Source organism: Bos grunniens, chromosome 20, assembly GCF_055505025.1.
Source record: "Bos grunniens cultivar Pamir isolate PY7600 chromosome 20, Bosgru_T2T1.0, whole genome shotgun sequence".
NCBI classification, from domain to species: Eukaryota; Metazoa; Chordata; class Mammalia; order Artiodactyla; family Bovidae; genus Bos; species Bos grunniens.
The window spans coordinates 20,378,231-20,404,813 of NC_141184.1; the positions used below are offsets into that span (position 1 = coordinate 20,378,231).

Genomic DNA, 26,583 nt, shown 5'->3' on the forward strand with positions numbered 1-26,583 from the left:
CACCCCACTTCAGCAATCTTGCCTGGGAAATCCCTTGGACAGAGGAGCCTGGAGAGTTGCAGTCCATGGGGTTACAAAAGAGTCAGACATGATTTAGTGACTAAACAAAAACAGACATCATTATTGACAATAACAAAAATATGGAAGCATCTCAAATGCCCACTGAGAAGTGAACGGATAAAGAAAACATGGTATATACAGCCTTCCCTTGGTATCCACAGGGCATTGACTCCAAGACCCCTTGGAGATACCAAAATCCAAGGATGCTCAGATCCCTTGTATAAAATGATAGTATTTGCATATAACCTTTGTATATTTTCTGTACACTGTAAATATTTTTATATCACTTATAATATCTAATATAAGTAAATGCTATGTAAATAGTTGCCTGTATGCAGCAACTTCAAGTTTTGTCTTTCAGAATTTTATATGGAACTTGTCCCCCAAATACTTTGGCAGTTGATTGAATTATTGGATATGAAATCTGCAGTTACAGAGATACAGAATAAAATGTTACTCTTTATGACAACATGGAAGAACTTTGAGGGCATTATGTTAATTTAAGTGAAATAAGTCAAAGAAAGACAAATATCATATAATTTCATTTATCTATGAAATCGAAAACAAACAAACAAGCTGATACAGAGAACTGATTGGTGTTGCCAGAAATAGAGGTTGGGTAGTGGGTGAAATGGGTGGTGTGGGGTGTGGCTCGTGTGCCCAGTCGTATCCGACTCTTTGCAATCCCATGGACAGTAGGCTACCAGGCACCTCTGTTCATGGTATTTCCCAGACAAGATTACTGGAGGGGGTTGCCATTTCTTCTTCCAGGGGATCTTCCCAACCCAGGGATTGAACCCATATCTCCTACATTTCTTGCATTGGTAGGCAGATTCTTCACCACTGAGCCACCTGGGAAGACCCCAGTGAAATGGATAAAGGGAGTCAAAACATTTTTTCTCTTTCTCACATTTACATATTTCTTAATGCCCCTCCCTGACAAAAGACAAACTACATATCCTGAGATAATGACATATTTCTAATATTTTGAATTTTACTCTTCTTCTATACAAATCAAGTTAACTAGAGGACTTCCCATCATATTATACCTTCTTGTCTTCTCCCTCCTGGTTAATTTTTCTGTTTACTTACCACATCATAGCACCCTCAAGCCCAGCTTTATCCTTTCTCATTTCTTCCATTCACCTGTAGCAGAGCTTGCCCATGTCAGAATTCATCCACCCTGAGGTCTAGGCTTATGAACAAGTGTATGTTAGATATTGATATTCTCTTAAAAGTAGTAAATAGGGCGGGGCCAAACCTGGTATACTTAGTGTTTACTTCTATTATCTTATTTTTAAATTAACCTTTTCATCTAAGCTGATAACAATAACAAATTAAAACAAAATTAAACTCTGGTAAGAATTTTTTAATGACTTAAGCGAATTAATAGGCCTAGTTGTTTCAACATAAAATATACATGTGTGTGTGAGTGCTAAGTTCCTTCAGTAGTGTCTGACTCTTTGCGACCCTATTGTTGCCCTCCTCTGTCCATCATGTTCTCCAGGCAAGAATACTGGAGTGGGTTTCCATGCCCTCCTCCAGGGGATCTTCCAGGGATCGAACCAGCATCTCTTATATCTGGTGCATTGGCAGGCACATTCTTTACCCCTAGCACCACTTGGGAAGTCCAACATAAAATATATATCTGCTGAATCACAAAATAAAAGTTGGGAATGAATCTTTCCTAGTTACCCAGATATTTTTTTAATTTAAAATATTCCTAATTGAAAGGAAATAAAGATGTCTCTCATTTCCTTTGTGTTGTTTAATTTTTATTGGGTAATCTACTATTCAAAAATATGTCCACATACCTTTTTCAATTTGATAACTCCTTCTTGCGTGTCCTCATCTGTGACGATGTCAAACAAATTTCCCCCATCTCCTGGAACAATATTGTATTCAATTTCTGCATTTTGTCCAAAATCAGGATCCACTGCTCTTATTCTTCCAATAGCTGAGCCAACAGGAGAAGATTCGGGAACTTTCAGATGGAAAATGCCTGATGAGATATATTTATATTTTTTGTTTACAGTGAAGTTAGTCAAATATATAAGATTACTTGGCTTGAAAATACAGTCTACAGAAAATAAACCAACTGTAAGACATAATAGTGCAAAACCAAAAGGCAGTTTGTTCTCCAGTTAAAGGTTATAATTAGGTGTAGTATTTTCACTTTTCATTTCAAAGGATTTTGTTGTAGAATTTCAATCATTAAAAACAGAAAGTGTTGAAATTACTATGAACAAGTATTTTACATACTAACACCATCTAATACTTGCACCTAGTATCAAATGTGAAGGTGAAGATATCCATGAAATAAATTGGTACTAATGTGAAAGAATCCAGGACATAAGACATAGATTAGAAACATGCCTCCATGGGATTCTCCAGGCAAGAGGACTGGAGTGGGTTGCCATTTCCTTCTCCAGGGGATCTTCCTGACACAGGGATCAAACCCAGGTCTCTTGCATTCCAGGCAGACGCTTTAACCTCTGAGCCACCAGGGAAGCCCAATGTAAAAGAATCCAGGATATAAGACATAGATTAAAAAGATGTATAGAGAGATGATAGATGAATAGATAGATGAGCACACAGAAAATAGAAGAAAAATATTTAGATACTTAGAAAAACAAGGTTTTGTATCCTGATGTTTATTAAAAAATAAAATATTTATCTTAATATTTATATTATCCTAATATTTATGTATCCTATATTTATAAAATATATAATATAAATATAATAAAATGAAATATTTACTCAATGAGTATACTCACTAAACTAAAAATGACCTTGAAATAAGTATATGAGTATATATGTATTAAATATATGTACATATATTTAATCTATAATGGATTTAAGTATATTGTGCTATAGTCTAATATTAAACTTTTACTTAATCAATTTTTCCTGCATTTCCTTCTAGGTATTTTTACACACTTTTAAAATCAGGACATAATTTTCTCTCTCTCAATATTTTATCTTTAAAGAAAAAAGTAAAATGCTTGCTTTGTGCCACCAGGGGGAGCACCAACATTACTATAAATTTGATACTGAGTCAAGCCTAAAGAAAAATCTCTACAAAAATTACAACAGAATCAAAAAATTATAATATCCCACAAAATTAAAACATACGTTGTTTACAAGAATTTTAAAAATTTTATAAGGCATGAGATGAAGAAAAAGATGTAGGCTATTGTATTGATGCTATGCTTGCTATGCTGTCGCTTCAGTCGTATCCGACTCTGTGCGACCCCATAGACGGCAGCCCACCAGGCTCCCCCATCCCTGGGATTTTATTGATATCTCACCAATAAAAATATGAATTGATTAAACAGTAGTCTGTTTAAGTCAAAATAAGGAAAGAAAGAAAGCAGGAGGAAAATCAAAACTAAACACAAAAATACAAAGTTTCAATATATAATGACTTTGATTAAAACTTCTATTAGTTGATTTTGGATTGTAATTTCCTATAAGTAAAGCAACCAGGAAAATTAATTTGATTTGCACTTCTAGTTATATTTATAGCAATTAAATTAGGAAGTAAATATGTTTTTGGATAGTGAGGTTCATTCAACATGCTATATTACATTATTACAATAATTTCCTTTAAGAGATATAAGAAAAAATAATAAATACATTAGGGAGATTCTGCCAAATAATTTATTCTTTACTCCCAACTGTTTGTATGGGTTTTATTGTTCTTTCACAATCAGCTTCAAAATTTTATAAATGAATTAGCCCTAGTAGCTCTTAAATTTTGCCATCTCCCTTTCTACCACTCCCCCAAAAAGATTTATACCATTTGCCCTTATTTATATTAGCCTTGCTGCTAAGTCACTTCAGTCATGTCCAACTCTGTGCGACCCCATAGACGGCCTCCTACCAGGCTCCCCCGTCCCTGGGATTCTCCAGGCAAGAACACTGGAGTGGTTTGCCATTTCCTTCTCCAATGCATGAAAGTGAAAAGTGAAAATGAAGTTGCTCAGTCGTGTCCGACTCTTAGAGACTTCATGGACTGCAGTCTACCAGGCTCCTCCATCCATGGGATTTTCCAGGCAAGAGTACTGGAGTGGGGTGCCATTGCCTTCTCCGATATTAGCCTTATTTATATCCATTTAATGGACATTGCCTCAATGGGACATATATTTAGTCTCAAGAGAGTTAAATATTCACCTAAATCTTTCATTTGCATGTAATAGAAAATATACAGTGGTATAAAATTCTTGTTTAATCAGTTAATTTAATAGTTAACTGACTGTATGTTGTTGTAATTATTTAGTTGCTAAGTTGTAGCTGATTCTTTGTGACTGCATGGACTGCAGCATACCAGGCTTCCTTGTCCTTCACTATCACACTGAGTTTGCTCAAATTTATGTCCATTGAGTCAGTGACTTTATCCAACCATCTCATCCTCTGCCAGCCCCCTCTCCTTTGGCCTTCAATCTTTCCCAGCATGAGGGCCTTCTCCAGTGAGTCATCTCTTTGTATCAGGGGGCCAAAGTATTGGAGTATCAGCTGAAGTCCTTCCAATGAACATTCAGGGTTGATTTCCTTTAAGATTGACTGGTTTGATCTCCTTGCAGCTCAGGGGACTTTCAAGAGTCTTCTCCAGCACCACAATTCAAAAGCGTCAAAAGTGGCTTAGTTGTAAAGAATCTGCCTGCCAATGCAGGAGGCACAGGAGACATGGGTTCTATCCTTGGGTCGGGAAGATCCCCTGGAGGAGAAAATGAAAAAGCATTCTTGCCTGAGAAATCTTCTAGACAGAGAAGCTTGGTGGGCTATAGGCCATGGGGTCACAAAGAATTGAACACGACTGAGCACACAGGCTTTCCAGGTGGTGCTAGTGATAAAGAACCTGCCTGACAAAGAAGGAGACATAAGAGACGTGGGTTCAATCCCTGGGCTGGGAAGATCCCCTGGAGAAGGAAATGGCAACCCACTCCAGTGTTCTTGCCTGGAGAATCCCATGGACAGAGGAGGCTGGGGGCTACAGTCCATGGGGTCTCAAAGAATCAGACATGAGTGAAACCACTTAGCACACACATGAGCATGCACGCACTAACAATAGAGCGGCCTTCAAAAGAGATATGAGAAACCTCTCTAAAAGACAAAAGGTTATATAAATAAATAAATAGACATAGACCAAATAAGAACACTTCAAGTGGCAATAATGGAGCATTATGACCAACCTAGATAGCATATTCAAAAGCAGAGACATTACTTTGCCAACAAAGGTCCGTCTAATCAAGGCTATGGTTTTTCCTGTGGTCATGTATGGATGTGAGAGTTGGACTGTGAAGAAAGCTGAGCACCAAAGAATTGATGCTTTTGAACTGTGGTGTTGGAGAAGACTCTTGAGAGTCCCTTGGACTGCAAGGAGATCCAACCAGTTCCTTCTGAAGGAGATCTGCCCTGGGATTTCTTTGGAAGGAATGATGCTAAAGCTGAAATTCCAGTACTTTGGCCACCTCATGTGAAGAGTTGACTCATTGGAAAAGGCTCTGATGCTGGGAGGGATTGGGGGCAGGAGCAGAAGGGGACGACAGAGGATGAGATGGCTGGATGGCATCACTAACTCGATGGATGTGAGTCTCAGTGAACTCCGGGAGTTGGTGATGGACAGGGAGGCCTGGCTTGCTGCGATTCATGGCGTCGCAAAGAGTTGGACACGACTGAGTGACTGAACTGAACTGAACTGAGGTAGACATTATAATATAATTTGGGTTGAAAAACTCATATTTGTCTATCAAACCAGCAATTTTTCACAGACTATAATTATGATTCATTAGGTTTCATTCCTTAAACTCTTAATAGAGAGGCTAGCCTTTAGAGTTGCTCAATGTTTGTGGTCTTAAAGTAGTGTTTGAATTTGAGGTAACGAGAACAAAGAAAAAGAATAAAATCATAGGTAACATTTTATATAATGTTCACCTACAGAAAAGGTAAAGACAGATATCAAGGGAAATTTGTATGAGTTCAAATAGCCATGATTATATAATCAGAACATGATGCAGTTTTTTCAACCTAGTTTCTTTGGAGCATAAGTGTCTCACAATAACCATATTAAACTCTGACCCTATTGAAGCTCTCCTGAGATGTAAGCAAGCATACAGATGCCTGAATTCCTGTTTAACGCAGCAAGAAAGCATGTGACACAGTTATTAAAGTTGTACTAAACTTCTCAGCCACAAACTCCAAATAAAAATGAAAAGGCAAAGTACATGTGAGATATTATTCCTTTTATTCTTTTTTTCTTAATGCCTATGGTTTATCAGAAACGTGTCTGCATTCTTTGCATCTCACTGTGCGCTTGTGATATTGAATAGAAGAAATACCAAAAACCTTGAATCTATGGTGTTATCTGTCATGGTCTACTCTCATGGTACATCAATAAGTGTTAGAAAGTTCTTGAGGTTTTCCAAAGAGAGTGTTGGAGGTATAGGTTGAAAAATAAATGCTGCTTTAACAGGGTGTTTAGTTAAGAAACAAGACTTTGTGTGCTCAGTCAATCCTTCTTGTCTCTCTGTTTGCAACCCCAGGGACTGTAGCCCACCAGGCTCCTCTGTCCGGGGGATTTCCCAGGCAAGAATACTGGAGTGGGTTGCCATTTCCTTTTCTGGGGGATTTTCCTGACCCAAAGATGGAACCCGCGTCTCCTGTGTCTCCTGCATTGGCAGGTGGTAGTCAAGTGTAAGTGAAAGTGAAGTCACTCAGTCGTGTCCAACTCTTTGCGACCCGTGGACTGTAGCCCACCAAACTCCTCCATCCATGGGATTCTCCAGGCAAGAATACTGGAGTGAGTTGCCAAGTGTAGTGGATTTCAAATTAAAAACATGAACAGCTGTACATGGCAGTGATAGTGATGCATCATTGGAGCAAAGGGAGTATTGAATGAAATCTTTAGGAAAATATGTGTCTAACTTATAATCTTGGAATATTTCTTACTCTATCCTATCTATTTAAGGGAAGCAAATAAGTTACATGTTAGGCGTTTAGGTTTGCTTCTCATTTGAATATTTAAAAATAAAAATAATAGAATAAAAAAATCAAGGAAAATAATCTAGTCTGGAATCATCACTTAGGGATTATGATTCGTGAAGGCAAAATATTTAGCCAGAATTGAGACCATTCAATGTTAGAAAAAAAGTTGAAACTCAGGAAGGTTATCTAAAGGACATCAGATAATACAGAGCATAGATGAAAAAGTTCTCCTTTTCAAGACAATATGCTGAGATACGAGTTCTATGTTTTATAAAAGAACATTTTATGAAGCTAATAACAATAAATGTGAAGATAGCTATTATTTGTATTATGCTATCAATATATGTTAAGTAGCAGCTTTAAAAAAAAAAAAACTGTCAGCATACAGTAAGCCTGCAAAACTCATAATTATCTAATGGCATTGGAAAATCTGTGATTAAAATGAAATACTATCCCTGTCCACAAAAGATCTACTCAATAACATTCCATTAACATGCCCTACCCAAATTAATATATAATAGAAGTAAAACAGTGGTTTCCCATTTATATAATTTTTGTACACTGAGGTTTTAGTGTACATAAAACAAACACATACAGAGCACTGAATTTTCTGTTGTTTACATAAGAGGTATACATATTAGTAAGGTGGAAGATGCATTTAAGACAAGCATTTCTCAGTAGAACATCACAGTTGGTAATAAAGCCTGCAGAATACGGAACTAGTCAAAAAAAACCGTGCCTTAGTCTTGTCAGATTGCTTACACTCTGTCGTTTTATTTTCAATGACTTGACATTTTATCGCTTCTAGAAACTCAACAGCAATAAAGCTAGGGTCATTCAGATTAATTCAAAGCTGAAGTAAATCTTCAACTGTGCCAGACTTGGATGGCTTTTGATGTACTATGTAATTACACTGCCATCATTTTCTGGGCATCCTACATTTGACGCATATGAAACATCTTAATGGCTCTACCTGTCCAACACAGAGTAAGATATAAAACAGGTGACAAGAAATTATTCACAGTGTCAATACTAATATATACTTACATATTTATCAATATGAATGCTATGTTTAACTATTAGAACTAACAAATGAATTCAGTGAAGATGTAGGATCCCAAATTAATTTGCAGAAATATGTTGCATTTCAATACACTAGTAATGAAATATGGAAGAAAAATTAAGGAAACAATTCCCTGTTCAGTTCCATAAAGAATAAAATACCTATAAATAAATATAACCAAGGAGGTGAAAACCTCTACTCTGAAAAATAAAAGACATTGATAAAACTACAATCTAAAGATTTAATGCAATCCTAAAAAAATACAAATAATATGTTTCACAGAACTGGAAAAAAAAATCTTAAAATTTGTATGAAACCCCAAAAACCATTAATAGCCAAAGAAATCTTGAGAAAAAAGAGTAAAGCTAGAAGTAGCGTGCTCCCTAATTTCAAGCTATAGTACAAAATCAGTCATAAAAAAGAATGAAATCTTGCCATTTGTTGCAATGTGGATGGATTTAGAAGGCATTACGCTAAGTAAAATACAAAAATACAGAAAAGGACAAATATCATATGATCTCACTTACATTTGATATTTGAGAAACAAAACTTGACCTGCATTGTTGTATGGCAGAAACCAACACAACATCATAAGGATTTTTTTTTTAATATTTTTAAAAACTGACAAAACAAAAACAGACTCAGAGATAAGGAGAATGGGGCCTCCCAGGCAGCACAGCGGTAAAGAATCCACCTGCCAATACAGGAGACAAGAGACGTGGGTTCAATCCCTGGGTCGGGAAGATCCTCTGGAGGAGGGAATGGCAACCCACTCCAGTATTCTTGCCTGGAGAAGCCCATGGACAGAGGAGCCTGGAGGGCTACAGTCCATAGGATTGCAAAGAGTCAGACGTGACTGAGAGACTGAGCATGCACACATACGCACACAGACACAGAGAACAAACAATGGGTGATTTCCAGAGGGGAGGGAAGTGTAGGAGATGGGCAAAATAGGTAAAGGGAACTAAGAGGTGTATATACTTGCAGTTATGAAATAAATAATCACAGTGTTACATGGTACAAAGTAATGAATGTCATCAATGGTATTGTAATAGCTTTCTACGGGCATAGATGGTCATTAGACCTACCGTACTGATCTTTTAGTGATGAACTTAAATGTCCAATCACTATGTTGTACACCTGAAACTAACATGATATGGTATATCAACTATGTGTCAATTTTTAAATTATTGATACTTGCTACAAAATGGATTAACTTTTAAACATGTTATTTTAAGTAAAACATATGATATAAAGGATTAACTATTGTATGAATTCATTATATGGAGTGTACAGATAGGCAAATCTATAAAATAAAGTAGATAAAATTATGCCTGGGAGTTGGGGAGGCAAAGGAGAGGGATGGGGGACCTATTCTAATAGGCATGCAGTTTCGTTGAGGATGATAAAAATAGTCTATAATTAGATCACAGTGATGGTTACACAACTGTGTATGTATAATAAAAAGCACTGAATTGTATACTTTTAAAAAAAAAACAAAAAAAAGTAAAAAAAAATTTAAAGTTTTTAAAAAATAAAATTTAGAAAATAAATGTGTATTATTATAAAACTGTTGATTCAGTGACTGAAGTCAAACATTAGTGATCTGTATATATGATTTCCCACCTAATTACAGAGAAGTGAAATGTTGCTTTATAAACATTTTAGTGTTTTAATTACTTGAGTGTGTCTGTGTGTGTTAGTAGCTCCATCATGTTTGACTCTTTGTGACCCAATGCACTGTAGCCACAGTCGCCTCTGTCCATGGAATTCTGCAGGCAAGAATACTGGACATGACTGAACGACTAACACACACACACACATCCTGGAGTGGTTTGCCATTCCCTTTTCCAGGGATCTTCGCAATGCAGGGATCAAACCCAGGTCTCCTCCCTTGCAGGCAGATTCTTTACCATCTGAACCACAAGAGAAGTCCTATGCACACAAAATGATCTTTCTTTATCTATAGAAAATAAAAAGGAAATGAAAGCAAACATCATATCGCATATGATGTTTTCTCATATTTTACAGAAAAGATAATATCATATGGAGGATAGATCAGCTTCCTGAACTTTCAGACTATGACACATCATATTACCAATAGTCTAAAAAAGTACAATGTGTAAGATGCAATAAAACCCTTTTCCTTTGTCTCCCACTGTTCCTATAGAGTTTCTTCATTTGCCTTTTCTGCTCATCTTTAAATAGGCAGTCCTATGTTGACTTTAATTACCAAAATCTGAATTTGGAAATCAGACATTTCTAGTATATCATATTTATTAATGTTCTCATCCTTAAGCAAAATGAAGACTTATCTCGTCTGCCACTCCACCTCCAAGCCAAACTGGACCAGGGCAGATGGGGCTTCAGTTTAGAAGTGGACATCTTTACAGGGTTTCCCTCTGTCTTATCATTTACCAGTAAAACTCCCATCCTGGCTTACTTCAACACAACATCACTGAATACAGATTTGAGAGGAGATGTGCATAAGTGACTGTGAGGATGTGGTAGAGCCAGCTCCACCATACAGATGAAGAAATTGAGGTACAAACATGTAGCTACTTACAGTCAGTAAGTTGAACCAATCAAGTGTTATCTCTGCTCTAAACTACAGCCCCTTATTTGGTCTGACTATTTCACTTTACTTGTTTTTTCTGCCTTAGTGTCAGTCAAGTGGAGGCAATTGTTGAGTTATCAAATAACCCCTTTACAAATACAAATAATTCAAGTTCTTCTTAATTTCAGCTGTATTGATGAATGCAGACTCCAATTAAGGGTGGATTGATTCTGTTGGATAGACTTGGGCAACGTTTCTCTTTTCAGTGTTTATAAAATAAATATCAATGAAGATGTAGAGAAGAGAGCATTAAGGGATGTAAGAGGTTTCCAAGGAAAGGGATGTGACTCTAAAGATAAAATGTCTTCTGCACCCAAGAAAGGAAGGATATTTATCACATCTCTTTCTATCCTTCCAATTCTCTCTTTCTTTTTACATAGCTCCAACATTTCAAGTACAATTTTTTTATATTTTATACCAAAGTTCTACTGATTTGTATGGAGAAGGCAATGGCACCCCACTCCAGTACTCCTGCCTGGAAAATCCCATGGGCGGAGGATCCTGGTAGGCTGCAGTCCATGGGGTCGCTAGGAGTCGGACAGGACTGAGCAACTTCACTTTCACTTTTCACTTTTATGCATTGGAGAAGGAAATGGCAACCCACTCCAGTGTTCTTGCCTGGAGAATCCCAGGGACGGGGGAGCCTGGTGGGCTGTCATCTCTGGGGTCGCACAGAGTCGGACATGACTGAAGCGACTTAGCAGCAACTGATTTGTAGATTCAGTAAACATGTGGCTACATTTCCGAGCAAAACAAATTGCTTTTTATAATATTATTCTTTTTCAAGACTTTATAGTGAAAATTTCAACAAAGAAATTCCAAATGAATTATGAAACAAAAACCCATTTATATTGTCAGGAGATTTCCTGGTAGCTGGGGGCTTCCCTGGTGGGTCAGTGGTAAAGAATCTGTCTGCCAACGTAGGAGATGTGGTTTCGATCCCTGAGTTGAGAAGATCTCCTGCAGAAGGAAATTGCAACCCACTCCAGTAATCTTGCCAGGGAAATTCGATGGACAGAGGAGCCTGGCAGGCTATAGTCCATGGGGTTGCAAAAAAGTCAGATAAAACTTAGCAACTAAAAAGTAACAACAATGATTGTCAGAAAAACAACTGTTCCTGATTTTAAAATATATATATATATATGTATTAATATATGTGATTTATATAACCACTCCTCCCATTACATAATAGTAAGCATGATGGAGAGCTTGGCAGGAGCACACACCATTTCAAGTGCATCAATAACCTTCCACTGTACATTCATTTTCTGGAGTACATTTACTATTCCCTTAAAACCTCCATTAAATGTGTAAAACTATCTTTCATCCTTGTCTATTTAATTTCTGATTTACCTAACAAAACACAATAGGTGAATAATTCTCATTGATATTTTCCAATAATTTCACAAAAATAGGCCACATCAAAGATTTTACTATAAATTATAAATATATTCAGCATCTTACAAATTAGGGTCTTGAAAAGTGTTTGAAATTCAAATTCACCTGGGAATACTTATTTAGCCAAAAGTTTGACTTTTCAAACATTTTTTGAAATATTCTGATGCTTAGTCTAGAATAGTGATATTTGTTAATAGTCACTTCCCACATGATATTTTAGTTTCTTTTAAGCAAAACTAATTTTTTCAATAGCAACAAGTTCATTGATCTACAAATTTTATTTCTGAATATTCATCACATATTAATGCATTATGTGCACATGCAGTAGTTTAAATTTTCTGTAATTGTCTATATTTTATTAGTTGACTAGTCCATATCTCTTCCCTATTTTGTTACTTATACCTAAAATGTTTCACTTGCCTACTACTCCTCATTGCCCTTTGCATAAATTCTATTTTTCATTCTTTCAAGGACAGCGTCAAGTCATTTTTGATGAAACTTGTTCTTGTGTCTTTGCATTTCCAATTTTTTCACAGCTCTTTAAATTATGCATTATGTTTTTCCAGTGTTTTAGCATATTTTGGTACACATTTGCTGTTCCACTGATTAACTCTTATTAGATATTTCAGAGATAGCACTGAGAATCTTTCCTTCAACATCCTCTCAGATATACTCTCTAATGATTTGGGTGCCCATCTTACACATTTGTATATCACTTTATGCGTAAGTCCATCATTTACTTTACTTCAAGTAGTATAATTGTCCATTAATTTAATCTTCATATTATACACAGAGATGCTTGAGGGAAGAGATTAATTTTTTATCTCCTATATATAGTACAAAAATGAGATAGCCATTTATTCCTCAATAAAACTAGCAATCCATGAAACATTATTCACTAAAGGACACAATTTATTGTGTCCAATATTTGGTAATAAAATGTTTCTTATGTACAAAATATTTTGTTTTTATGATTTTTAGTATTGTTTATACATGTTTAACTCATAAATATTGTAGAAGTCCAATGTCTTTGCCTATTTATGCTTAGACTAATAGTAAGGCAAATATGAAATATATTTAAATTGTGAAGTAAATGGAAATTTAGGATGCTTTCATAACTGTGATTAAAAATGTACACCATTGTCAGAAATATGTTTAAATGTTTGAGGTAATAATTTCTAAAGTTCTCCTTATACTTTCGTCATCCCCCTTCCTGAACTTATACTCAAAATTAAAGATTTATATCCTCTTTATTCTGATTAAATTCATCCATGCCTCAAGTTTCCTTTATCACTTCTATCTTTATATCAGAAAAGCTTTTTTTTTTTTTTGACTTTGATTTTTCTTTGAAACATTCTGTATTTTCATCTATTTTTTCTTGATTTTCACTAATTTCAGCATATCAACAGAAAAACTATCCCTTAGTTTAAATAATTTCTTTGCCAGCTCTTTATTTTACTTATCTCTGAATCCAGCAGATCACAAAGCCCTTCCTGTCCTGCTACTTCCGATCTCTCAGTTCTGCATCTGTCTATTCCAAACAGCTCCCCTAGGTCTGTGCCACATCTTCTCTCTGCTTCAGTGTTTTCCAAATTATTGTTCTAACTTATTGATTTATGACATTCCCACTCTAATCAAAAGCACACATATATACATAAATATATGTGTCTGTTTCAGGCTCATGGCACTCTGCAACCAACCTTCTCTCTTTCAGTCTGTTAAATTTTTAACTATACACACATTTCTTCTTAAATTCTATATCCTTCATAAATATTTTGTAACAATTCTAGCTTGATCAAATAGTTGTATCCTCCTTATACGAATAATTATTCTTATCATATTACAATTTTGGAATTTTATAGTGGTTGTTATTTATTTACACATATAGATATTTGTCTTATAGAGTGCACTGTAGGGTGAGAAGAATAAAGAGAGTAGTATTCAATTCACATCTCTTAAGAATCAAGAACAAGTATCATACATACACATATTTGATTATATAAAAGTGGCAGGAATTTTTGACAATGCAATTTTCAAAGGCTACAGTAATAATAAAATAAACTTAAAGCATTTTAAGACAACTGGGGAAATGACATTAACAATCAGAGCATATATTCTTTACTCTGAGTAAAACTTTGATAGTATTAATATTATTGTTATAATTGCCATCTCAGTGACATCACTTGCTATCCATCTCATATGCTCAGCTTCTCTGAGAATCTGCTAATAGGGCAATGGAGCAACCAGGTTCCAATCTTCTATACCTTGCAACATTGGGAACAGGACCAAGTAGATCATAAAAAAGTGTCAGCACTATTTTAAAAAGATTCATATACTCATCCACAAAGCACAATATGATATTCACAGGGGCAATAACAAGAAAGGAGAGAGGTGGTTTTAAAGTTCTGTTGTTTTTCATTTAGTTACATCTGCTTATACAGACTACTGAAATTCAGTAGACCTGTCTCACTAGAGAATTGGGAGTGCAAAGTTTTTCACTGAGCTTGCATTCAGATTGTATTCACTTTGATAAAATTTGAATTCAGCCTTAAAGCATCAGTATCTGACATGCATAAACTCTTTGGAAGATGTCTAAGCAAGATATAAAAATGTATATGAGTGCTTAATTGTTAAAAAAAAAAAAAACTTTCAAAATACTTAATTTAAAATGACTGTAGTTTAGTATGCAGTCTCCACCCATATAGGTGGAATTTTATAGGAATAGAATTTTGTGCAAATTAAAAAATTCTCATGAGATGCAAAATAATTAACTTATTACCTCTAGTTAATGAATAATGAAAAAGCCATCTCAGAGAATCAACACTTGCCCCTTCATCACAGTAAACTGGTGGATTTCAAATTGTGCCCTGCAGACTACCTATACCAGAGTCTATTGGAATGCTTATTTACAATTCAGATTTCTGGGTCTAAGCTCTGTCAACTGAAGCACTGCTTTTATCCCTACAACATAGGATCCCAAAGGATTCCTAAGGCAAACATGATTTGAGAACCACTGGGAGGCCACTGGTGAGTAAGTTCCAGATTATCAATTGTATGTCTTATCTTCAGGAGATAGTTATTTCTTATTTGTTTTTATTGAAATAGACAAAGACCCATTTGGGAATTAAACTGAAAGCATTTATTCCACTTAGTGAAAAGCTGGTTTTATAATGTGTCTTGGCTTATTTTTCAAGAATAGAAATAGAATCATCAACTATTATGACCCATGCCTACATTCTGTGTGAGAACTGAAAAATTATTGAGTATAAACTCTTTGTGTACTTTTTTAATCCCTAAAATTTATAATTTTTAATGCTTTTTTAGGGCTTCCCAGTTGGCACTAGTGGTAAAGAATCATCCTGCCAATGCAGGCGATGTAAGAGACCCTGGTCTAATCCCTGAGTTGGGAAGATCCCTGCAGGAGGGCACGACAACCACACTCCAGTATTCTTGCCTTGAGACTACCATAGACAGAGGAGGAGTCTGGTGGGCTATGGTCCATGGGGTCACAAAGAGTTGGACATGACTGAAGCAGCTTAGTGTGCAGGCACACAATGCTTTTTAAACATTTCCTCCTAAAATGAAGAGAATATCTAATTGTCAAATATCATAGATACATATAATATTAAAGATCAACTTATATAATTTTTTTGTCTTAGTCATGTTTTTGGGAGGTATTGAGCAGCTGAGCACACACACACACACACACACACACACACACCCCCCGTAGAAGCCACAGATTAGAATAAATTGTCAGAGAATGCTAGAAAAATCCTATATGTTTGAAATTTCTTAAATAAAATTTTAACTATGGGAATTAAACTGTGTATTAAAGTTGATGTTAAATTGGCACTAATATTAAATTTGAGAAACATACACAAACATGAGTTTATATCATTAACCCCTTCACATATTATTTTTTTCTTACCACTTAAAACCAACACCCAGTTCCAATTAAGGAAAGCCTTAACTTGCATTTGATCTAAACTGTTAAATTTGCATACAACTGATCTATGCCACTCTTCCAATCTAAAATATTTGAGTGAAGTTGAAGTAGGCTTTCTCACTTAAATAGTAGTAGAACTTACATAAGACCAATTATTTTAGTCATGTTTCTTCTGGTATTTCATTCAGAGTAATTGCTACCATCTCTTTTGAATTCTTTCACCTAAAATAACATATTGGAGACAGCGATAAGAACAGAAATACCACCTTTGCCTCAGAGGCATCTTTAGAATCATGCTGGAGTTTTTAACAGTTTATTTGTGCTTGACCAGCAGGTAGGAAGCAAGCCCTTGGCCAGAGTCTCCAGATAAACTAAGAGGTAAGATTTGTACATATTTCATTCCCTAACAGGCCCCGAAGGAGACTGTGAAAAGAACTGAAGTGATTCTCAGCATGTACATATTAAGCTGCTTCAGTCCTATCTGACTCTGAGACCCCATGGACTGTAGCCCACCAGGCTCCTCTATCCATGGGATTCTCCAGGCCAGAATACTGGAGTGGGTTGCTATGCCTTCCTCCAGGGCACATAATTACATATTCAGCTGTATCCTGGGTGCTCAAAATTCAGGAAGTATTTTTTCCTATGATGTTATTTAAATAAATATATAAATCTATATTTTAAAATTTCAAATTGCCTATTAAAATCAAATATAAAATATATAAATATGCAAATATATCTAAAATAAATTTAAATCTTGAGTATGTATCTTTAGTGGGTGATCTCAGTCATCCTCGTAACAATAAAACTTTGGGCACCTGGGAGAATGTGAAAGTACATTTTCGAAGGCTAGATCTGAGTAGCGGTTTTTAGTTCTTTATTCAGAATAACTTATTACATGGTTTTACCAAGAAAATTTCAGTGTCAAAACTCACCATTTTCCATTTACCAAATGGTGAACAAAGAGAATACGACTTTGTAACCCCTCTGGGTGTAACTGGGTTCATACTGATTCTAATAAAAATCTTTATTAATTACATATTATAATGACTACTTCCTTAAACATAAACAAAATACTATAAACTTTAAACTATTAAAAGAGCCTATCTCAACCTGGATGCCAAAAATTAATGATAGAATGAAATGAAGAGATATGTTTTAATTAAACAGATCAATATTTTTCAATAAGTAAAAATATTTTTATCACCATTTACTTAATAATTCAATAATTAATCTGGGCATCTTGTCACCTTTCTATATCATACATTTACAATTTAAGAAAAAATATATAGTTGAATATAAGTATGTATATATTTGGGCTTCCCTGGTGACACAGACAGTAAAGAATCTGCTTGCAATGCAAGAGACACAAATTTGATCCCTGGGTCAGGAAGATCCCCTGGAGAAGGGAATGGCTACCCACGCCAGTATTCTTGCCTGGAGAATTCCATGGACAAAGTAGCCTGGCGGGTTACAGTCCATGGGGTTGCAAAGAATCAGACACAGCTGAATGACTAACAGTTTCACTTTCATGTGTATATTTATGCATAATTCTGTAGTTTTTGATAGTTTGTGCAAAAAAGATCAGATATTGCTCATTGTGCAGTAGGAATTTTGGCTGATGCATTTAATTCTTTAATTTTAGATTGTTTTTATATTAACTGAAGGGCAATAACATTGTTCTCTGAGGTGAATTTTAATATTTGTAAATGTTTTATTTGTTAAATTAACAAATGGTAACATGGATACAATGATATATTTTATAAAGTAACTAATGTACTAATATTATTGACATAATTGAATCAAAATTTCTATAATGAGAAACAGTCAATATAAACAAATATGTTAGTTATTAGATGAAAACAGACCTATTTTTATTTGTTTATTTTTTGGCCACACCACACCAAACCACTTATGGGATCTTAGTTTCCTGACCAGGGATTGAACTTGGGCCACCACAGGGAAATCACTGAGTCCTAACCAGTGGGTTGCCAGGGAATTTTCCAAAAAACAGACTTACTTTAAAATATTGCTTATGACTAAGAAATTGTCTTCAAACAAACACTAATGACCTATGTTCTACATTCAAATTTGTTTACTGTACAAACAGTTCTTACATGCTTATACTGAAAAAAAAAAGCAAACTTCTTTACATTTCCTATAAATTACCTCTTTTCATCTAAAATATGAAGGGCTTTATTTCACCTAAGTTGCTTTCTTATTCATTACAAAATTATTATTACAGAAGAGATAAGTGAGAGAAGTATTTTGCCTAATGTGAATTAACCACACCACTTAATTGATTTGATCTCATAGTGTATAATTTAGATAAGCTTGTTAGATGGTTTTGTCATTTAGAATTCAAGTAATGGAAACCACCAGTGTTTTGCTGGTAGCTTGTTTTGACGGATGGAGATCCTCTATGGATGTACTTGATTATAGTAGATGGAAGTTATATGACTATATGTAAAAGATTTTATACAGAAAACTTTTAATCTTCATTTGACTGCTGGTAGAGCTCTTTTAACATACTGGCATTATTTCTATTTCTAAAACAGTATTCCCTCCTTTTTTTGTGAACAATACTCTATATTATCTTATAGAGTAATATAAGGGACTTATGGTGCAAAACATGGATATCAAAGGTAAATTGCCTTTTAAGAGGGAAAATGATAAAAAGTTAGAGTTTGAAGTCCCTTCATAAGATGAGGTCTTCAGTTCTCCTACCAAGGGGTTGTGTGATCTCGGACAAGTTTCTTAACTTTTAATAATAATACAACCTTGCTATTTTATGTCTAAAATTGAGAAACTACTAGACAGTCATTGTAATTGGAATACATATGCAAATCACTTTGCATAATGCATGACACATGGAAACTTATTAGTAAATATCATTGTCACCATCATTGAATTAAATTGGTAGGAAATTTTGATGCCTCAGGAACCATCTATTTTGCAACAATAAAACAGTAAACTATTTACAGTTGCATCATACAAATGGCTATGCCATTTAAATTTATTTTCATTTCTAACAGATTTATAGAAGGAAATGGATGGAAATGGGTGCTTAACACTGTTACACATGCATATGTACACACACAAAGTCAAAACAAATTATGATTAGTAAATTTTAAGAAATAATCTTGTGCATTCTTAAGCAACAATAAAATGTAGCTCCATGAAGTTTATCTGAAGGAGAAACTTTTTCCAGCATAAATGATTAATAGATAAGAACAAATATAGCTGGTTATGGGAAATTCTCTTTTTAAGTTACAATATGTATGAAATATATGCTGTCTTGACTTTTATATTCAAAAGGTTAGTATTTCAGTTTGTCATTTTATGTAATATTTTCAGTTTAATTGATCCATGTAAGACTACTCAGGCACAAAAAGCATTGTCTTCTATAGAGGTGGTTTTTCTGTTTTTAAATGTATTCTGTATTTTCCTCTGAAGGATGTAATTCAAAATGACAGTACATTAAAAAGAGCTTGATACAAGTCATGTAAAGTTTCAAGGGGATTAATATTTTATTCATGCAAAATGTGAAAAACCCTCTTCTTTCTCATGATTTAAAAATATCTCTCACCCTATTATATTTTCAGGCTATAGTTCAAATGTGCATGTAACACTTGCATACTTGAAGAAAGAAAATAATTAGATCACAGTGATCTGTTTGATATATTTATTCTACCTTTCATTTCTGTTTACAGTGACAATTCAACATATGTCATGTGACTTTTTGCAGATGTGTCTTAAAAGTATGGTTTTAGAGTTTCAGGTAAAAGAAAACAATAGATTTTCATTTTCATATTATGTTGCATTGGAAGAAATTTGAACTGCAAAGTCAGAAAAAAGTTTGCCAGTTTTGATGATCTTGGGCAAGTTAATCTCTCTAAGCCTCAGTTTTCTTAACAGCAAAACATGGAATATAAAGACCTCAAAGTATTTCCAAAGAAAATGATAAAGTTCCTGACACAGCATGTAAATGCTCTAAAAGTTCAAATACCCTTACCTCCCAATCCGTCTTTCTGGGTCTCATCTAGTTACTCTTAGACCTACAGATTCAACTTGGAATAAATTCCAAACAGGCCTGCTGCTTTATCCAGATTCTTTTCCCTAGCAAAGACCTGGAGTTGATTTTCCTGTTGCCCTGGGACCTGAGTGCACCATCTTGGTTCCCTGCCTATACTCTAGTTTCTCTCCCACTGAGACATTTTCATTTCCTTGTTGTATGTCAGTCTATTTGTCTGATAGCTGCACAAACTTTTGTGAACTACCCTTCATTCATATTCAGAAGCTGTTTCTTTCCAATGGTTGAGTTTTGTACTCGTGAAAAACTTTACCATCATCCTTGTGAATAAGAGTATTGACACCACCTAAGATCATTTCTGTTGTCTCCTGTACCCTAGACTGAACCTATTTTATATGCACAAAATCCAAAACAGGATTTTAAATCACAATACCACTTTTTATGTAAAAGTATACTAATCTTTCAAATTAGTCTCCTCAATTAGCTATTACAAATTACCACAAATACATAGTAAAAATGTTAAAAATCGGTATTTTTCAGGTGGGAGTATGTTCTTTGTTAATGCCATATGATAGAGAATCAAATACTTTATTTTTTCCATTTACATATTTATTTATACTTTTTCTGTTTCCCTTAAGAGAAGAGAAAGAGAAAGGGATGCTCTAGGGCTCTGTTTTTAGTCATAACATATTATTTGCTAGCTATTTGTCATATACATCCCATTTGCTAAAGTAGGGTGATTTCTAATTGCCAGTCTTATAACATTTGTTCAGTACACTGACTTTCTGATCACTAACTAAACATATTTTCACAAAAAATATGTTGGTAGTTTTAAGAAAAAAATGACCAAGTATTAAAGTATGTAAAACCATACAGCTAAAGGAATAAAATATCCATTTAGCTAAATGTCCTCAGTGTTATATACTTTGGTAGATAAACTCACTTGGAATTAGATGAGGAAAATCATTTTGCTTTGTTTTATAAAACTGTTCATGCAAAACAGTGACTTTATCACGTTCCTTATAGAAACAATGATAGAAATATTCACTTTCTGTATTCTAAGTTCTAGGAATACTGAACTACAATCCTAGAAAAGTACCAAAAATCAAACAGGTACTTATTGGTGTTAAATGTAATACTGCAAAGGAAAACTAGATATAACACAAGTGAGAGGTATTCATTTTCAACAAGAAACATAGAATTACAGAGAAGAGATAAGTGTGAATTATTCTATTATCATAGAAACTGTAGCAATTTTCACCTACTGCAAACTTAAATAAAATGCAACCAAAGTAATGAAATAGCATCACTATATCATATGATATCTCTAGGGAATTATACAGAAACAATTTAACATAATATAATTGATAAAGTGAAGACAGAAAATTTTATGTTAGTTATATAAGAAATAGTACAGTGGGATATGCATCATAAGTCAAATTATACATCAATTTTCATGTTTGTATTACTTTTTCAATTAGTAAGAAATCATACAAGATCCCAATCTACTATGCATATTTCATTTTCATATGAATTGATAACATAAGTTGTATAATTATTGACTCATTTATGTTATTTTATATTAAAATCACACTATGTATGACTCTTATGGAAAAATGTAATTCTGAGGACATTTAATTTTTAGCTTCTGCTTCCTAAAGAACAAAAGTGTCTGGAAAATCATTACAAGTCCTGTAAAATTCAGTGAAATGTAAGACATTTTTTAAAAAGCTGTACTGATTTAGACTTAACAGGAAAGAACATACTTTTGGGGAATCGAGGTGGATTGTCATTGACATCCGTGAGGGTGATGTTGACTATTGTCGTTCCGGCTAACCCTCCCAGTTGTCCGCCCATATCCTTGGCTTGGATGAGAACTTGGTATTGTTCTTTGACTTCCCTGTCCATGTTTGGCAAAGCTGTTCTAATAACACCTTAAGGGGAAAAAATAGAAAACAAATATCACAAATGTTCAGTTTTCCAAAATAGTCCACAAGAAAATGATTCTATATAAATTCTTTAGCAAAGACATGCTAACAAAATTTATGTGTTTTTTAAATTGATTTAGTTTAATTGGAGGCTAATTACTTTACAATATTGTAGTGGTTTTTGCCATACATTGACATGGATCAGCCACAAGTGCGTGTGTCCCCCCCATCCTGAATCCCCCTCCCACGTCCCTTCTTACGTGCCCTGCTTCATTTTTTGAACTTGCACTGGTCATCTATTTTACATATGGTAATATACATGTTTCAATGATATTCTCTGAAATCATCCCACCTTTACCTTTGCCCACATACTCCAAAAGCCTGTTGTTTACATCTGTGTCTCTTTTGCTGCTCTGCATATAGGATCATCGTTACGATCTTTCTAAGTTCCAAATATATGCATTAATATACTGAATTGGTGTTTCTCTTTCTGACTTACTTCACTCTGTATAATAGACTCCAGTTTCATCCACATCATTAGAATTGACTCAAACACATTCATGTTTTTAGCTGAGTAATATTCCATTGTATATATGTACCACAACTTCCTTATCCATTCATCTGCTGATGGGCATCTAGGTTGCTTCCATGTCCTGGCTATTGTAAACAGTGCTGCAATGAACACTGGGGTACATGTGTCTCTCAATTCTGGTTTCCTCGGTGTGTATGCCCATCAGTGGGATTGCTGGGCCATATGACAGTTCTATTTCTAGTTTTTTTAAGGAATCTCCACACTGTTCTCCACTGTACCAGTTTGCATTCCCACCAGCAGTGTAAGAGGGTTCCCTTTTCTCCACACCCTCTCCAGCATTTATTGTTTGTAGACTTTTTGATGGTGGCCATTCTGACCAGCATGAAATGATACCTCATTATGGTATTGATTTGCATTCTCTACTAATGAACGATGTTGAGCATATTTTCATGTGTTTATTAGTCACCTATATGTCTTCTTTGGAGAAATGTCTGTTTAGTTCTTTGACCCATTTTTTTATTGGGTTGTATGTTTTTCTGGTATTGCGTTGCATAAGCTGCTTGCATATTTTGGAATTTAATTCTTTGTCAGTGGTTCCATTTGCTTTATTCCCCTCCCCCCACCATTAAATTATATGTGGTTTTAAAAGTGAAACACCCACAATGTCCAATAGTTTGGATGTAATTTAATGATTGTGGTAATAGCCATTTACTGACATTTGTGCAGCATTGTGGAATATGGTTAAGGATCTCACTAAGTCAGCCCCAGTTAGACATAATTTACACAGAATCATCTTACCTTTAAAAAATAAATTGTTAAAAATATATATTTTATATGTACATGCTCAGTCACTAAGTCATGTCCAGTTCTTTGCAACCCCATGGACTATAGCCTGCCAGACTCCTCTGTCCATGGGATTTTCTAGGCAAGGATACTGGAGCTTGTTGCCATTTCCTAAGTTGTTACAGTGAGCAGATTTCTAAAAAAATGCCACATTCTTCTTCATTCTTATTTTTTTAGGATACATATATTAACTTTTTTAAACACTTGAAATATTTTATTTGTATATTTTATTTTGTTTCTCAGGATTCCTGACATTAATTTTAGTCACAGAATTTTTTTTTTTAACTTAGATTTCATTAAGCTTTGCCATTGTAGGGAGTTTTGTTTCTTTTATCACCAAGTTACTCCAGCCTCTAATGGAGTGCTTATCATGCAGAGAAAAACTCAATAAGATTGTGTTGACCATCTGACTAGTGGAATGACTAGCTGAATAAAGGAAGGAATCTATAAATAATTTATAATCATGAATCATTTGATATATATGGATATTTATATAGCCTACTCATTTTCTGCCCTTATGTCCAAGTGTAGAACTCTGTTTATATGTTTTCATAGTGAAAAAATTAAAACCTTCTGGGTTTATTAAATGAATTTTATAACAAACACTAATATATACCCAATAATTTTAAGGGGGGATTGCAGATAATTTGTCTTAAATGCATGTGTGTTTAGTATTGCTATTTCTTAAATAATAAAGCTTATATGAATAATAAATTTAAGTTGTCAACACAAAATATAGAATCCAAATCATAAACTGAATACATATCCCTAATTCTTCTGTACTTATCTAATGCTGTTCTTTTGCTAATTTAGATTTAACTACAATCTGAGTGTTCTTCTAGCCCTTGGCAGGAAAAAGTTGCAAAAAAAGGCAAATTCCATTTTTCCTCCTGCTGTTTCATTTATGCTCTGCTATTCACTTACTATTATTTCAATCTGTTTGTCCATTCTTCAGCTTGGATTTCTGATGTTTCATTTCCAATGGTCTTAACTAAGATCCTTCATCTCTACATCTTGGCTTGGTCCTGCAAGCCTTTAAGCTATATGACTTCTGTCTGCCTTGCAATACTTATATTTTCTAAATAACTGCCTGACTTTAATTCACATTCATGCTATAGTTTCCTCTTGATGATAAGCTTTGTGTTTACTCAATTTGTTTCAAGTAAGAACATACGTATATTTTTAAATTTTTCTCACGTCATTTCTAGTATGACAATTTCCAATATCACAATGGACTTCCCTTCCCTAGTCGCTCAATGGTAAAGAATCCAACTGCCAATGCAGGAGACACAGATTTGATACCTGGGTTAGGAAGATTCCTAGGAGAAAGAAATAGCAACCCACTCCAGTATTCTTGCCTAGAGATATCCATGGACAGAGAAGCCTGGCAGGCTACAGTCCATGGGGTTGCAAAGAGTGGGACATGACTTAGTGACTAAGCAAAAACAACAATAAATACTCCATATAAACTCCACAGTAATGATACCACATATTGTAATTAATTTAAGAATAAAAAATTAATTTAAATAATAAATAAATAAATTCATTAATTTATAATCAATCCCTACTTTTTAGGCACATGTACATTGAATCCTAGTATGAGTGTCTTGTACCTGATGAACTTTCCAACATATACAATCACGATAATTAGGGTAATAGCAAGAATGAAAAAATTGATTTATTTCTGCCAATATAAATGGAAATACATGGTTGAGAGTGTTATACCCTTAAATTTATATATTAAATAATATTAGCCTATCAGGGGATATATTCTCCCTTTACAATCACCCTCCTGTTGTATTCAAGCCTCTCAATTTTGGTGAATCTGGGTGTATTTCATAAAATTGGGTTAGATAAAATTGGATTTGATAACTCTGATGTTATCAAAATTGATGCTTTTGAATTGTGGTATTGGAGAAGACTCTTGAGAGTCCCTTGGACTGCAAGGAGATTAAACCAAATCCTCAAGGAAATCAGTCCTGAATATTCATTGGAAGGACTGATGCTGAAGCTGAAACTCCAATACTTTGGCCACCTGATGCGAAGAATTGACTCATTTGAAAAGACCCTGATGCTGGGAAATACTGAAGGCAAGAGAAGAAGGAGAGAACAGAGGATGAGAGGGTTGGATGTCATCACTGACTTGACGGACATGAGTTTGAGCAAGCTCTGGGAGTTTGTGATGGACAGGGAAGCCTGGCGTGCTGCAGTTCATGGGGTCGCAAAGAGTCGGACATGACTGAGTGGCTGAACTGACTGACTGACTCTGATGTCAACTTTTTGAGGTGAAAATAATGTTCTACTATATTTGAAAAAATCATAAAATATTGGGTATTTGGTTTGATCTGAGTTATTTCTTGAAGTGGCTGTTGAACTATAGGATTTAAACATGGGACCATAGAGTTAGTAAACACCTTTACTAAAATATACATTTCATTCAGGCACTGTTACTAGATTTAAGGGTACAGTGGCAAACATGTTTCCATCTGCTTCTCCAAATTTGTATACTTTTCTAGACTTCTTTCTCCTCTCTGGCTTCTGGTTGCCTTAGCCAATATGCAAGATTGGTTAGTAGACAGATGATGAATTTGGGCTTTTCTTTCCATAAATTCCCCACATTCCACACTCTCTCCTGCCATGGTTTGCCTGTCTCTATCCCCATCCCCTCATTTCTCTACTCCAGTGTGGAAACTGAAGCCCCTTCTTATGTCTTCTCCAGATACTGCCTTATCTTTTATGGTTTCCTTACAATCTGCTCACACGTCCCATAAAGAGTCCTTTTATTAAACTAATTTCAAATTGCCCAACTGGGTATCATCTTTTTTCATCTGGGAAAATAATTGATAGAGTCTCTTACAAGGTCCCTTCATGAACTGTGCATTTAATGGGTATGTGTTCCTGTGGAGTGGTGCAAAGCCCATAAAGAAGCTATTAAATGATTAAGCTAATTTCAGATGATGATTGGTGTTATGAGGAAAGTGAACGCAAGTGCTTTTGAAGGTAGTATCAAAAATGTCCTCTGTGAGGAAAGAGTTTAGAGCTGCAATTCTAGAGAAATGGAAGAGGTAGACTTAGAAAGAACACAGGGAGGAGTATCCTAGTGATGAAAGGGAGAGCATTACTTCCTCAAAGCTTACAAGAAAAGCACTTGGAGGTCAATGTGACTGCAGCATACCACT

At 34.8% G+C, this 26,583-nt stretch overlaps 1 protein-coding gene across 2 annotated transcripts in view; it reads right to left on the reverse strand.

Annotated features, from left to right (window-relative positions):
* Positions 1 to 26,583, reverse strand: part of CDH12 (cadherin 12) — a 1,181,755-nt gene that overhangs the window by 68,017 nt on the left and 1,087,155 nt on the right. For both annotated transcript variants that reach the window (XM_086362520.1, XM_086362519.1), the window contains 2 exons: positions 21,868 to 22,035; positions 1,875 to 2,062 (listed from right to left, as the gene is read on the reverse strand). In XM_086362520.1, the coding sequence (XP_086218646.1) occupies positions 1,875 to 2,062; positions 21,868 to 22,035 (356 nt within the window). The remainder of the gene's footprint in view (positions 1 to 1,874; positions 2,063 to 21,867; positions 22,036 to 26,583) is intronic.